The sequence below is a fragment of the Ranitomeya variabilis genome, chromosome 5 (genome assembly GCF_051348905.1).
Source record: "Ranitomeya variabilis isolate aRanVar5 chromosome 5, aRanVar5.hap1, whole genome shotgun sequence".
In the NCBI taxonomy this organism is placed as follows: domain Eukaryota; kingdom Metazoa; phylum Chordata; class Amphibia; order Anura; family Dendrobatidae; genus Ranitomeya; species Ranitomeya variabilis.
The window spans coordinates 459259511-459274497 of NC_135236.1; the positions used below are offsets into that span (position 1 = coordinate 459259511).

The following is a 14987-nucleotide window of genomic DNA, read 5'->3' on the forward strand; positions in this document are numbered from 1 at the left end:
TTTTGCACCGAAGTCATCAGACTCTAGTTACAACACTAGTAGGATTTATATAGTGAAACTCTATGTTTGAATCCACCTAGTGCCAATTCAACCATCAAAAAGATCACAACTAAGTTAATAAGAAAACATCTTTATTCAATGGGTTATGTGAGATGATGATGTGATGCTCACTTCCAAATAAGAAGTGGTGGAGATAATATTATGAACACACCTTCTGAGAAAGTTGCACAAGTATCAAACACATGTCCTATTATTTTGAACAGATTATGTATGTGTCTCAGTAAGTCCTATCAGTCACATCTCTACCCAGATCTACTCCAGGGACATCTGCCTCTGTCACTAGGAGCAGCCGTTTTTAAGTCAGGTGGCACTGATGATGGTCAGGAGCTACTCTGTGGATGCAACCTAGGTCACCTTGTGGTAAGTCAAGATCCCTATATAAGGGTTAAAGAATGAAAGACAGGAAGCGAGTGCTTAGAGACAAGACTGTCTAAGGTAGCCTTTTTTAGCTGATGGCATCAAGCAGACCTAACGATAACCTGATCAGCACTGTTCACTTCTGATGCAGGCATCAGCGCCATTAATTCAAATAATTTTGTCTTTGTAAACATAAATTGCTATTAATCACTTAAAGTATGTTATCAAGGAAGCTCCTACCATAGTAGGAACACAGTATATCTTATTCAGCTGGGTGTTAGCTGGATGAGATAAAATTAATTTAGAAATACTGGGTTTCCTCAGCCAAAGAATTTGCTCAAGCCTCAAGCTTTAAATAATTTATGTTTTGGGCTTATTTTTTTGTTGAGTATAAGGATGGCTGCTTGTGAGATTTTGGTTGAGGATTTTCTTTTGATTAGTAATTAACTCAGATGAATCCGATAAGCTTAATATAGAGAAATAAAAGGTCTTCTACTAGCGCAGAGTCAGAGGCAGAAGCCACAAGAGCTTGGTGTAGCAAGGCAAACATTTGACCGGTCTGCTTTATTGAATTTTGTGTGTAGGTGAGAAAACGTGCTATTTCGAGCCCAAATAGTGTGGCGGGTGTTTATTTGGTTTAAGAGACAAGCAGAATGGACCTGCACATTAATATGCTACTATTTTGTAGAATTTTCTAAATAAAGCTGTGTTTGGACTTCTTTTTAGATCTGGACTGTATTACATTTGTCTACATTTGCCATTGCCAACCACGTCCCAAAACAACATTCCGGCAATATATAAACATAACATCTATTTCTGAAAATGAAATGGAAAGGAATTGCTCATGCAGTAATTACTAGTCATTGTAATTCCAAATTTGGTTATTTCTGCTGTATTCAAAGCTATGATTAGCACAAATTACACCATATTTTCAAAATAAATATTTTTACAAAAAAGGGGCTAGTCTTGCACATAGCGCAAAAAAGCATTAGTGTTTTTGGAAGACACTTTGGTTATACTAGCCTTTGCTATGTTCAGTTAATGGCACATAACACAGATACTTACTAATGTGTGAAAGGGGCCAATGAGTGGGTAGTCAGATGTATTTCGGTCATTATCTATAGAAATATTTATAAACCAAAATTATTGGTAGTTCAAAAAGAGGTACACATCTTTCCAGTAAAATGTAACTTCTGTAGGTTGCACCTTTTAGCCTAAGGTATGTGCTAACAGGCATTAAATCTGGATAGAACACAGGACCATTTTTAAACCCTACCCCAAGGTTTAAAAATTATGTCAGTCTTGATGATCGCAGTGCTAAATCTAATAGAAAAGTGACAACTGTAGCTCTTTCTTTGTCACTTATGAACCTTAACTGTAGTGCAAAATATGCGAACTCATCCACTACTGAACAGCTACCTTCCTGCAGGTGATCTCATGTTCACAGCGTCATACACTTTTACCAGTAATAAAGTGCATTCCTTAAAAATGAGGCAGCTTTTTCTAATCTTGGTCAACGTCAAGGTTAGGCTATATTCATGCAACCAAATTTTCAGCCCGAATGTTGCCCACGGAAAAAAACTGACAGCACTCGGAACAAAGTTATTCAATACGGGTGTTCAGATGACCGTTCTTTTTCATGCACCAAATATTCTTGAGGGTAAAAAAAAAATCCCAGCATGCCTAATCTCTGTATTGCAGATGAAACTTGCCTATTAATGTCTATGGGTGCCCCCCCGAAAAAGCATCCCCATATGGAGCCACTGTATAGCATCTGATGTTTTAAAAATTAGATTATTTTTTATTTACGTGTGAATTTAGCTTTTAGGTTTGCAAACGACATCATGGATCAGAACCAAGTTGGTATGTTTTCCTATTTTCAAACAGAAGTGCCCTAAAACATATTTTAGTAATATTCCACAAAGAGAACAAAAAATAAATGCTGTAGAACATATTATGTCCTAGTTATAGTAGATATCACAATGATTTGTTGATTCCCATATGTGTAAGTTTCATGAGATATTGAAGTCTTGCCATCAAAATACAAAAGTTTATTGTTCCACATAAATAAATGTCAATTCAAGAAGTTACAAAGAAAAAAATATATTTTTTTAAAATACATGATTTTATCTGTATCAGAATGTGATTAAATCCGTGAGTGTAAGAAAAGGCTGAAGTGAAGGTCATGATTTGTTACAAAGTGCAGACAAAGGGAAAAAGGATTATAATCCCGTTATGGAGACTAGTGAAAAAACACATTAAATGCTTGTATGCATCAGTATTTCATGTAAACTTGAGCCGTAAAAGCAAAATACGTTAAGAATAATAGTCTCTAAACCTTTTGTTAAGCACTGTTCCTATTAAAAATAATGTTGGTAACACAGGGAATACGGTAATTATCCATTAGAAAAGTCATCCTGCCTTGATCTCGACCACGTTCCCCAACGTGCATTTCGCATTAAATTTCGCTTCCTTAGGGGGCGTGGCCTAGGTGACGTATCAGTCCGGTTTAAATATTATGCCGTTCCGGTGGCCTGACCGGTCCGCAACCTATCAAATGTTAAAACACAAAAATTGAGCTTGACTTATGTTGGTACACATGCAGCACATAAACGCATGTTCACATTGGCCATAAAGCATAAAACCTACAAGAGAAAAAATGAGCAAAAGCCCTGCTGTAACTAAGTAAAAAAGCATGAAGTGCATCTAAACGACACAGAGTTTTTGGTAATACTGTTGTTGATCAAAAATAGCATGAAAGCCATCCCACCATGACAAGGTAACTCTGATTGGGACAGTCCTACGCTGTCTAATATTAAAAAGCTTACCATGTGTCAATGTTGACTTCAGTGTATCAATAAGGGCAGACAAAAGGACTGGGCCCAACCAGTGGAACACCAGTCTGAGGAGCCTTATATACAATCTCCAGCTCAGAAAAGGGTGGCCACACCCTGGCTTGCACAGAATGCAATAATACAAAGAAAAAAAACACAAAAATTGAACTTGACTTGAGTTGGTAAACATGCAGCACATAAACGCATGTTCACATTGGCCATAAAACATATAAAACCTACATCATCATGGGGACAGGAAAAGATATTAATTATGAAGCAGAAATACTTTCCTTATAGACAATTATATCTTATTCACAAAAAATACCCGATAATGTGAATTATTTTGGATTATTATTGAGTAAAAAAGTCCATAATATCCTTTTTTATAACCACAGGAATGGAGCTAATTTAATTGTCTTCATTTTTCCATCCATGGTTGTATATATTGCTTCAAATATTCTTCAAACATATGTTTCAGAGGGCCACTCATGGCCAGGATACCCCAAGCTAAATCAAAATAGATAAATTGTGGAATAGAGAGGGAAGTTTTCTAGAAAGCGGACAAAATAGCCTTATTATAGAAACGAAGAAAAGCCCTGTGTTTCATTAAGACCTATAGAGGTCATTGTGCCCAATGTAGTAATCCACCTACACTCTTTCTGAGCAAGGAGGCATCTATTATCGCCTCCCCTGATACTACGCCGGACATGTTCAATACCCCTGACCGAGAGAAACTTAGGGTTGCATTTATGAAATATTCTGAAGTGGCGAGGTATTGTTTTTAATTGTGTAAGATCGATCTCTGTCTCTGCCACCATAATGTCACGTACATGTTCCCATGTATGAGTACCAAAACGTCTTGATGTCAAGCCAATATAAATTTTAGGACAATGACATTTGCCATAGTATATGACCTAAGTTGTATTGCAGGTAATGTGATGTCTAATGGAAAAATTCCCTTTCCCATTGGCTGAGTCAAACACTGAGGTATGACAAATATTTTTGCATGAGATGCAATTTCCACAAGGAAAGCATCCAGCAATAGGGCATCCAGATCCCAAAGGATTTTTGGTGATGGCAGGGACATAATGGCTATTCACCAAAATATCACCTAAATTTTTGTCCTCCTGGAAGTCGTTAATGGATATTCAGTTAGATGTTTGGAGAGTGTAGAATCCTTTTTGAGGATGCGCCAATGTTTTTCGAGACAACTCCTCATTGTGGCCCACTCCCCATTATAGGTTGAAATAAAATGGAAAATCTCATACTTTTCATCATTTTTCTTTTGCGGATGTAATAACATATCCCTTGGTTGATGTTTTGCTCTGAGATATCCTGATTTAATGCACCTATTGCTGTATCACCTTGCCTTGAATGTTTGTTGGAGGTCAGATGCCTGGGACTCAAACTTGGACTCTGAGGAACAGATCCGCCTCATCCTGAGGTATTGTCCAACTGGGATGGCCTTAATAGTACTATAGGGATGACCTGAACTTGCATGCAGCAATGAATTGACCGAGGTGGACTTCCGGAACACATCTGTCTGTAAATATCGATGCTCATCAATTTCAATTTAATATCCAGGAAGTCCATTGCAGCCATACTCATTGATAAGTTTTATATTGAATCTATTGCAATTTAATTTCTGCTTAAACATCTGCAGTTCATATTCCGACCCTTGCCATATGATGAACAGGTCATCAATGTAGCGTAACCAGCACTGCACAAGGACTGCAGCCCGGGAGCCACCTCCATAAAAAAATTTAAATAAATACATTTTTTTTCTAATTTTTTGAATTGTCATTTATTTATGTGGAAGAATAAACTTTTGTATTTTGTTGGCATATTTTGGACTCAATTTTCTCCTTGTTTTGTATTGATCAGTGAGTCACCAGTTTCATGGGTATATGGTAATATATTACTGGTATTTATATAGATATTGAAGTCTTCTTGAAACTGAGCTAGCAATGGAGCCATCTGTGTAATATTCAATGATTCCAACCGAGCTGCTGACTAATTTATATTAGTCTCCATATGGAGCAATTGGCAATTTCTTGTAATGAAATTGATGATAAATGATTAGTCATCAGTAAAGCTGGGACTACATTGCAACTTTGGCCATAACACTAATCAAGGAACCAAAGATCGATGTCTGCTGCTACTACATCACAGCATAATGATCTTGTATGGAGTCACAAGGTACTGCAGAACAAGTTGGATTTTTTAACTTGCTTGGTGCCAGTGAATCACTTGCATTAGGCTATGTGCACACTTTGCGGCGTCCTCTGCGGGTTCTCCCACAGCGGAATTGATAAATCTGCAGGGCAAAACCGCTGCGGTTATCCCTGCAGATTTATCGCAGTTTGTTTTGCGGTTTCCGCTGCGGGTTTACTCCTATACTATTGATGCTGCATATACAGCAATATGCAGCATCAATAGTAATGGTAAAAATAATAAAAATTGGTTATATACTCACCCTCTGATGTCCCGATCTCCTCGGCGCTGCACGCGGCGGTCCAGTTCCAAAGATGTTGTGCCGAGAAGGACCTTCGTGACGTCACGGTCATGTGACCGCGACGTCACGGTCATGTGACCGCGACGTCATCTCAGGCCCTGCTCGCACAGCAACTGAGACCGGACGGCCGCGTGCAGCGCTGAGAGGTGAGTATATCATGATTTTTTATTTTAATTCTTTTTTTTACACACAAATATGGTTCCCAGGGCCTGGAGGAGAGTCTCCTCTCCTCCACCCCGGGTACCATCTGCACATTATCCGCTTACTTCCCGCATCGTGGGCACAGCCCCATGCGGGAAGTAAGCGGTTCAATGCATTATTATGTGTGCAGAATCGCAGCGATTCTGCACAAAGAAGTGACATGCTGCGGGTTGTAAACCGCTGTATTTCTGCGTGGTTTTTCCCGCAGCATGTGCACAGCAGTTTGCAGTTTCCATAGGGTTTACATGTAAATGTAAACGCAATGGAAACTGCTGCGGACCCGCAGCATCAAAATCGCCGCGGATCCGTGGTAAAACCTGCAAAGTGTGAACATGGCCTTATACTGTTAGGTAGCATAAAGTGAAACTATTACTAGTTAACCTATGAGTGATATGTTCAACAAACATCGTTACATTTTGCTGCTACCAAGCGGTATATAACAATGTTTGTTGAATATGTCACTCATAGGTTTACTAGCAATAGTATCACTTTATTCCTTTTGATAAATTTGATGAAGTTGCTTGTGGAAACAAGGGGTTGAGCGGGCGCACTATTCTGCTGGCTCAAGACCGCATGGACAAGGGATCATCCCACTGAATGACTGCTCTCCTTTTACCATGGGCATAATACTACTTAGACAACACAGGGTGAGGATAAAACAGTGTGGCAATACTTTATTGGGCCACAAAAGAGGCATATAACACATAGAACAGTCACAGCAAAATACCCAAGATGGTGCAAAATTGCAGAGTCTCACCCTTCCGCTGACACGCCAAGATTAAAACCAGCTGCGACTTCCAGGACTGACTACCCCCACCTGTGGCATGCACAGAGAGGATGTAACTTAGGAACCTGACAGTCCGTTGAGGTGCAAGGTCAGATGACCGGAGGGTCACAACCTGGCTTCTCTGAACATCTCCATGGAGCCAGGTAACCGACGGCTTCCAATCATGGCTTCCCCAAATGTATCCATGGGAAACAGGTGACCAGAGGATCCAACTCCTGACTTCCACAAACAAATCCATGAGTTCAGTGCTGATTAAAGGAGCAAATCTGTATTCTTTCTGCCAGTTATGGTCTCCTAAGCTGACATCCTGTAGAATGTCAAATTTGTGTCCCTTGTGATGGAGCCATGATATGGCAGCTCTCCTGTAGAGTGTTCCTGGCTGTGGTTTTGTAAAGAGTCCCTGGTTCTTTGGATCTCTGGATCTTTGAATGTCTTGTTACAGAGGCATATCCTTTTCTATAGTTCACAACTGTTGTCCTTCAAGCCATCATCCACAGGCAATGGGAAGGGGTGATGACATTACCATGCATTGTTTGATTATTCATAGTTTATCCTTCAATGCTTGCAAGTCAATAAAGTGCATGGCCTGGTATAATGTGTAATCAACATATCAGCAAACATCATTGTTCAGTAACCCTGCATCCATATTTTGCAAAGACAACAGTACCATAAACTGTAGGAACTGATATAAATGGTACATAACAACCATTCATCAATTTAAAAATATCAATACAACCTACAAGAAGAGTCAACATAAAGATAACAGTCTATGGCTCCTGTATTATCGAAAATAGACGTCTTGATAATTAAGATTAAATGCTGTGTCATCACACTGCTCATATCCTATAATTCTACATGTGATGCCATTGAATATAAAGTAACACTTTTCCTTACACCTAGAAAAAGAAATCCACAATCCTTCAAACAGACAATCTTTAACGTGAAATTGTCCTATCCGGTGAAGTAGCTCTTCCATCCTCCTCCCCCCTCCATAGACTTTTAAGAACAGCAACTGTCATCTCATACCACAGTAAGCTGAAAACCCGTCATCACTGAATAAAGATTTCATTGTAGAACTGAGAGTGAATATCAATGCAGAAATTGAAAGATGAGAAAATATATACATATATATAAATATATATAAATAATAATAATAATAATATATGTCTTTCAGTGGGCAAACTTACAAAATCAGCAAGGGATCAAATAATTATTCACCCCACTGTATACAGTGTATATATATATATATATATATATATATATATATATATATATATATATATATATATATATATATATATATATATATATTGTATATATATATATATACAGTATATTGCATAGTCTGCACCTTGGGTCTTGTCTTGTCTGCGGCAAGACATTAAAAATGGGTCGTGGCTGGGTCTTCCAGCAAGACAATGACCCAAAACATACAGTCAAGGCAACAAAGGAGTGGCTCAAAAAGAAGCACATCAATGTCATGGAGTGGCCTAGCCAGTCTCCAGACCTTAATCCCATAAAATCTTATGGAGGGAGATGAAAATCTGAGTTGCCAAGCCACAGCCTCAAAATCTTAATGATTTAGAGATGATCTGCAAAGAGGAGTAGACCAAAATTCCTCCTGACATGTGCGCAAACCTCATCATCAACTACAAAAAAATCTGACTACAGTGCTTGCCAACAAGGGTTTTACCACCAAATATTAAGTCTTGTTTGTCAGAGGAATCGAATACCTATTTCTCACCCCAAAATGCAAATAAATTTATATACCTTATACAATGTGATTTTCTGGATTTTGTTTTTGGTATTCTATCTCTCAATGTTAAAATTAATCTACCCTTAAAATTATAGACTGTTCATGTCTTTGTCAGTGGGCAAACTTACAAAAACAGCAAGGGATCAAATACTTACTTCCCCCACTGTATGTGTATATATATATATATATATATATATATATATATATATATATATATATATATATATATATATATATATACAGTATATTTATGTATAGATTGCATAGTCTGCACCTTGGGTCTTGTCTTGTGTGGTAGATTCCTGCTGCTATGGATCTGGTACTTAGTGCTTGCTCTTGTGCCGCTATGATTAGTGCCTCTGTGCTGTCTCAGAGTCCTCCTTTCTCCAGCCATTGGTAGGATTTCTCCATGTCAGCCACCTCCATTATCTGTCAATGGTACATCCCATGCAGCAGCTTGCCTTACCATGGCACTTCATGTTCCTGTTCTTCCTTCCAGATCTGTTGTTGCTGCCTTAGGCTTTCTCTCAGCATCTCATCTTTTGGTGCCATTTTCCTGATGTATTCCTGGATACTCCAAGAATCAGAAGACAGCAGTGATAATAGATGTGGCAGTGCCAAGTGACAGCAACATCGGTAAGAAGGAATAATGAGAAGCTAGAGAAATACCAGGGTCTCAAAGGAGAACTGGAAAAGATGTGGAAGGTGAAGGCAACAGTGATTCCAGTGGTGATAGGAGCACTTGGAGAAGTGACACCTAAGTTGGGAAAATGGCTACAACAGATTCCAGGAGCAACATCTGAACTCTCTGTCCAAAAAAGCACAATGCTGGTGTAAGGAGGTGACAGAGGCCGTCATATACCTCCCCCTCTTTGCACAGTATTCATAGTAATTGTGTAATTGTGTGCAGTTCCATGATGTTTGTGACTGTTATTGTGTTCATGAAATGTTGCTGTATTGTGTATAAGATTAGGGATAACATAGGATAATAGAGGGACACACTAGAGGTAGGGAATGAGTCTTAGAATAGGTATAGTTAGCATAAAGGGTTTTACAGACTGAGAGGAGACACATATGGGTGTAGTGTAGAGCAGTAGGATATAGTGAAGGGACTTCCTGGTTAGTGAGCAGTTAGCCATGCCCCGGGCAAGATGAAGTGAAAGAAGGCAGACAGAGAGCCGTGGGGGTGATGTTGCCGAGGCAAGAGGGGCCCCTAGGCTGAGTGACGTGCAGGCGGTCACAACCTTAAACAGTAACCATCCCAAGAAGGATCCGGGACCTATGGCCGGGACTAGGCGAAGCTGAGACGGGGAGCCTTTTAACTTTTCCTTTTGAATCCAGACAAGGGGAATGGGAGGAAGCTGGTGGGCCTAAAGGCACGGATGTCACGGGACAGTACATATACTGTATCTACATACAGCGGGGAAAATAAGTATTGGATACACTGCTGATTTTGCAAGTTTTCCCTCCTACAAAGAATGGAGAGGTCTGTAATTTTTATCGTAGATATACTTCAACTGAGAGACAGCATCTAAAAATAAAAAACAGAAATTAACATTGTACGATTTTTAAATAATTAAATTGTATTTTTTTATTTTACCATTAACATAAAGTATATTCACATTCAGTTGCTCATAATCATTAAATATACCCTTTCCATATGTGGGTAAAATACCTTAACATATATAACTCACGACTAGTGTGACCTGATAATAAATTAATCAAACACTATGGTACTAGATAAAATATCAAATTTTTATTGAAAGTCAATGATAAAACGCATAAAATACATTTACTACATGTTGTAGAGGGTACAAAAAATCCACAAAAGAGGGACTACACTGCCTAAGATGCACTTCCTATCCAGACTACAAATATGCAAATATGCAAAAGCTGTCACCCACCTAGGCAACCTAAGATCATCACCGTAATCAGGAGCTATCTATGGCCATTTCATAACGCCATGACAATAAAACTGGCCCCAAAGTAACGCTCCGACATTTGGCTATGCTGATGGTGTGCATAAGAGGGTGGAAAGTGAAGGCAAAATACCTGCTATAAAGTCTGGAAGGGTGTCTCGGCGTCCCTCTGCCCCGATGCGCGTTTCACGTTCGCTTCTTCTGGAGGTGTGTCTGGGCAGGGGGCTTGCCGGTATATGTATAGTAATGTCCGTCATTCATTGGATGAGGCCTACCTGCTATTGCTAACAGGTACCCAGCTATAATACATACAACGGACCTAGAACACGTCAATTCACTAAAAAGGGATTTTCCCATGGGAACCACAATCGAAAGGATGACTCCGTCAAGGTGATTAATCTTTCTAATCATATCCTTACTAATGCACAGGAGAGGGTCTTACAGAAGGGACTTAATTTTTCACCATCTTCTACCTTAGACACGTTTACCGCAGTGAAGGACCTCCACCTATTTGCGAGAAAACTTATTTTAAAAAAATTACATCACAAAGAAAACATGGGGGAAATCGATATTGATGTTGATGGTGAACAACAAGCCCTGGAGGCACTGGTATCCTTATTGGAAGAAAATTCCAGTAATACAAGTAAGTTCCCTATGGGCCTTATAAATAAATCTACTAAATTTCCATCATTAACAATCTCACCGGCGGTGGATACATTCACCAAAATGGTCACCAATGACATTGAAAAAATTAAATCTAGACCCAAAAGAGCCCACCAATTTAACTTAACAAGGGAGGAGAGTGTGGCCCTTAGGGAATTGGAAAGTTGGGATGACTTTGTTTTCAAAATCGCGGATAAGGGTGGCAATGTGGTCATATGGTCAAATCAACTGTATGAAATACAAGCAGAAAAATTACTTCATAACACCACTGAATATAAATTATTAACATACAATCCAATGACAAAGTTCAAGGATGAATTAGTTGCCATCCTTACTACCGCGTACGAGAACAACATCATTCCAAAAAAGTTTTTGGACATACACATCAAAATGCATCCTAGGCTGGCCACATTCTACCTGGTACCTAAGATCCATAAGAACCCGATAGACCCTCCCGGCAGACCTATTGTGGCGGCTAATGAGGGGTTGTGCGAAATCATATGTGATGTTATCGAATACTATTTAAAACCTATAGTCACACAACTACCCTCATACATCAAAGATACCACTGCGGCCTTAGGCCATCTAGAAAATATACAACTTACCGAAGACATGATTTTGGTCACTGCCGATGTTGAGGCGTTGTACTCAAGCATCAGGCATACTGATGGCCTAGGGGCAGTGGAGAAATATCTTACCCACAGCAGTATGGAGAAAAATATGGCCACCTTAATTTTGACTCTACTTAAATTTATTCTTACGCACAATGCATTTTCATTTGCCGGGAGGGTTTATCTACAACAACAGGGTACTGCGATGGGGGCCTCTTGTGCCCCCTCGTATGCCAATCTTTTTATGGGGGCTTGGGAGTGGTCCATATTTCAAGAGAGTGAGATACAGGGCATGGAGCGAGTCCATAACTGGATTCGCTTCATAGACGATATCATTTTTATCTGGGAGGGCCCGGTGGAGGATCTTGAGAATTTAATGACCAGATTAAATCAAAATGATAAGAACATCAAGCTTACATATACTTATGGCCGTAAAATTGATTTTCTGGATTTATCCATCATAGCGTCATCAGATGGGATGTTGACAACTACAGTATTTCGGAAGCCGACGGCAACAAATTCGCTGTTGCATGCATCCTCACTACATCCAAAATCAACCATCAACAGTATACCAATCAGTCAATATCTTCGCATTAAAAGAATTTGCTCTGAAGATGATCAGTTTGAAGCACAAGCAAGGATATTGAAAAACAGATTCCTGGAGCGCGGATATAACCGACGAGTTATACAGAAGGGATATTGGAGAGCCAAAAATACGACGAGGCAACAACTCCTACATAAGAATCAAACGGTCCCTATACAAACTGAACAGGATATCCAGGTAAGATTTATTACCAACTACAGCAGTGAATGGTATGACCTCCATGAGATAATCGAAAAACATTGGAAGATCCTATTCACAGATCCAGTACTTAAAAAAATTCTACCAGAAAAACCCTTAATGGTAGCTAAGAGAGCTCCTAGTTTACGGGATATCTTGGTTCACAGCACATATGACCCTAAAAGAATATCTAAGAACAAAAAGGGCATAGGCAGAAGGGGATTTTTTCCGTGTGGTATATGTAAGGGGTGTGGTAATATGAGGAAAAGTACCACCTTCCATAACCATGATAATACCAGGACCTTTGACATCAGGGCGCATATTACATGCTCATCGAAGGGCGTAATTTATTTTGCCGTATGCCCATGTAATAAAGTATATATTGGCATGACTAGTCGCGAACTCAAGGTCCGTATCCGCGAACACTGCGGAGACATTGAAAAGGCCAAAAAGATTACGGATGACACCACACTGAAAACCCTCCCAAAGCACTTTAAGAGGTACCATCAATGCAATTCTCGGGGGCTTATTGTTATGGGCATTGACACCCTTGACTTAGGATTCAGGGGGGGGGATATGGGCAAGAGACTGGCTAAAAAGGAATGCCAGTAGATCTATAGGCTGAGAACCTTGGCTCCCAAGGGCCTCAATGAAAGTTTTGGGTTTGGGGCATTTCTGTAAAAATAGTAGGAAGTAGTAGGATAAAGTGGGGGGTTGTTTTTAGAATTACTAGTCTTATCTTTATTGTTAGTTGAATGTTGGTTTTATTCATTTTATCTTTTATGCTTTGCTGCAGCTGACTGCCTATATGCTATTGCTGAACCTGAGTGCGGTATTTTTCCAAGGAAGTCATCAGGAAGATCTTCACATGGAAATGCCGTGTCTGAAACATTGTCCTCAGGGAGATGAATATCCTAAGAAGATTGGAATGGACTTATATATATTATGAGAACATGGGATCTCCACACTCCCTTATTGGACTATCATCCAGACATGTAGTCATGTTGTATTGGTATGGGAACTCTATGCGGTATCTTCATATATAATATCATCTTCATTTATGTGTCCCTTCCAGTACACTAATCTGTATTTTGTGATTTAGGTTTCATGAGTCAACACTGCATGACATGCCAGTCATGGGTGGGCTCATGTATAGTCTGCGCCATGGTTATATGGTTACACCAAGTTTTTCATTATAGGTAACAAGACACCACATATTCACATTCACTTTTTTGTATTCATAACATATAATCACTTTTATATGTATAGTTTTAATATATATAGGATCCAGATATGTCTCACTTTTTATACTTATTTATGGGTTTTAGCTATTATCACTCAATCACACCTAGTTGACTTCCCTGTCTTTCTATAAGAGAGGGGTCTAGTAGCACCTTATTATACATATTACACATAGTACACATTAATAGATTACACTTATTGTCCCTATCCCTAGGCTGTGCGCATGAACTAAATGGGGGGACCGAGGGAGGGTCGGCCGATGGTTCCTGGGGATACGGTGGGGTCGGGTCGGACTTTGGACGACCCTACGCCGCCGATCCCTTTACCGCTGACCGACCACCCGGTTTCATTCGGTAGCCCTCCATGGTGGCATGCGCCTGTTTGCCTTGAGGATATGTTACTATCATTTATCTACACTTTAGTTTTAACTTAGATATTCACATAATGGTAGGATAGGCTTTAAACCATTTCACTTTTGTATTTAATGTATCCACCATTAGACTTAGTATAATGGAGCGCCCCCGCACCGCCGCAGGGCCGAGGGGTACCCGGAGCCAGGTCTCTAGGTCTCAGTCCTGGGGTTGTCACGGTGGCTAGACCCGGTCCGTGGCCCTGTCCGTCAGTGGGGGACGTCCGGTGAAATAGGTGGTAGTAATGGTAGCGATGTAACGGTGCGGTTGTGGGGTGTAAGTCGCGGTAAATAACGAGGACACCAGTTTGCAGTCTCTTTACCTCTTTACTGGAGATCTCTGAGTCCTCAGTCCAGAATACGGTTCACCAGGCTGCGCAAGTCCGGCCGGTCCAATGGCACCTCCAGAGTTCTCCTCTCAGGTGGAAATCTGTGCCTTCCTTCTAGCGCTATGTGTTGTAGTCCTTCCCTGCTGTGCTTACGGAAAGTAACCCCACAACGGTTGTGTCTGTTTCTTAAGTTCCCTCACAACTCGATTTGATGTTCCTCTGTAATCCACCCCTTCCCTGTATTCAGGTTGGAATGGCACCCGTTTGTCAGGTAGGCCTGGAGTTCTTCCGGGACCCTAGAGACGCCCCTCTCCCGCAATTGCCCCCCAAGACTTCATAGGTGATATGTGGTAGACAGCCCGCCTGAGACCGACTGTCCTGCCGCTGTTTGGAGTATGGCTTGAAGCTGTATTCTAATCCACTCCCTCGGCGTTCCGGCCACCGGTATTGCGCCTCAGCAAGGTGCTGCCTCTTTCAGCACAACCCCTGCTGGTATTCTCCTTCTGCTTGATCTCGTTTCTCA

The 14987-nt window shown here is 40.3% G+C and overlaps 1 protein-coding gene across 1 annotated transcript; it reads left to right on the forward strand.

The window, feature by feature from the left end:
• The first annotated feature begins 293 nt into the window (after window positions 1–293).
• Window positions 294–13941, forward strand: LOC143773738 (uncharacterized). Its single transcript, XM_077261091.1, has 4 exons — window positions 294–420; window positions 10908–11072; window positions 12168–12484; window positions 13281–13941. The coding sequence occupies exons 1-4, from the start codon at window positions 399–401 to the stop codon at window positions 13431–13433; spliced, it is 657 nt and encodes a 218-aa protein (XP_077117206.1). The 5' UTR covers window positions 294–398; the 3' UTR covers window positions 13434–13941.
• The last annotated feature ends 1046 nt before the right edge of the window (window positions 13942–14987 follow it).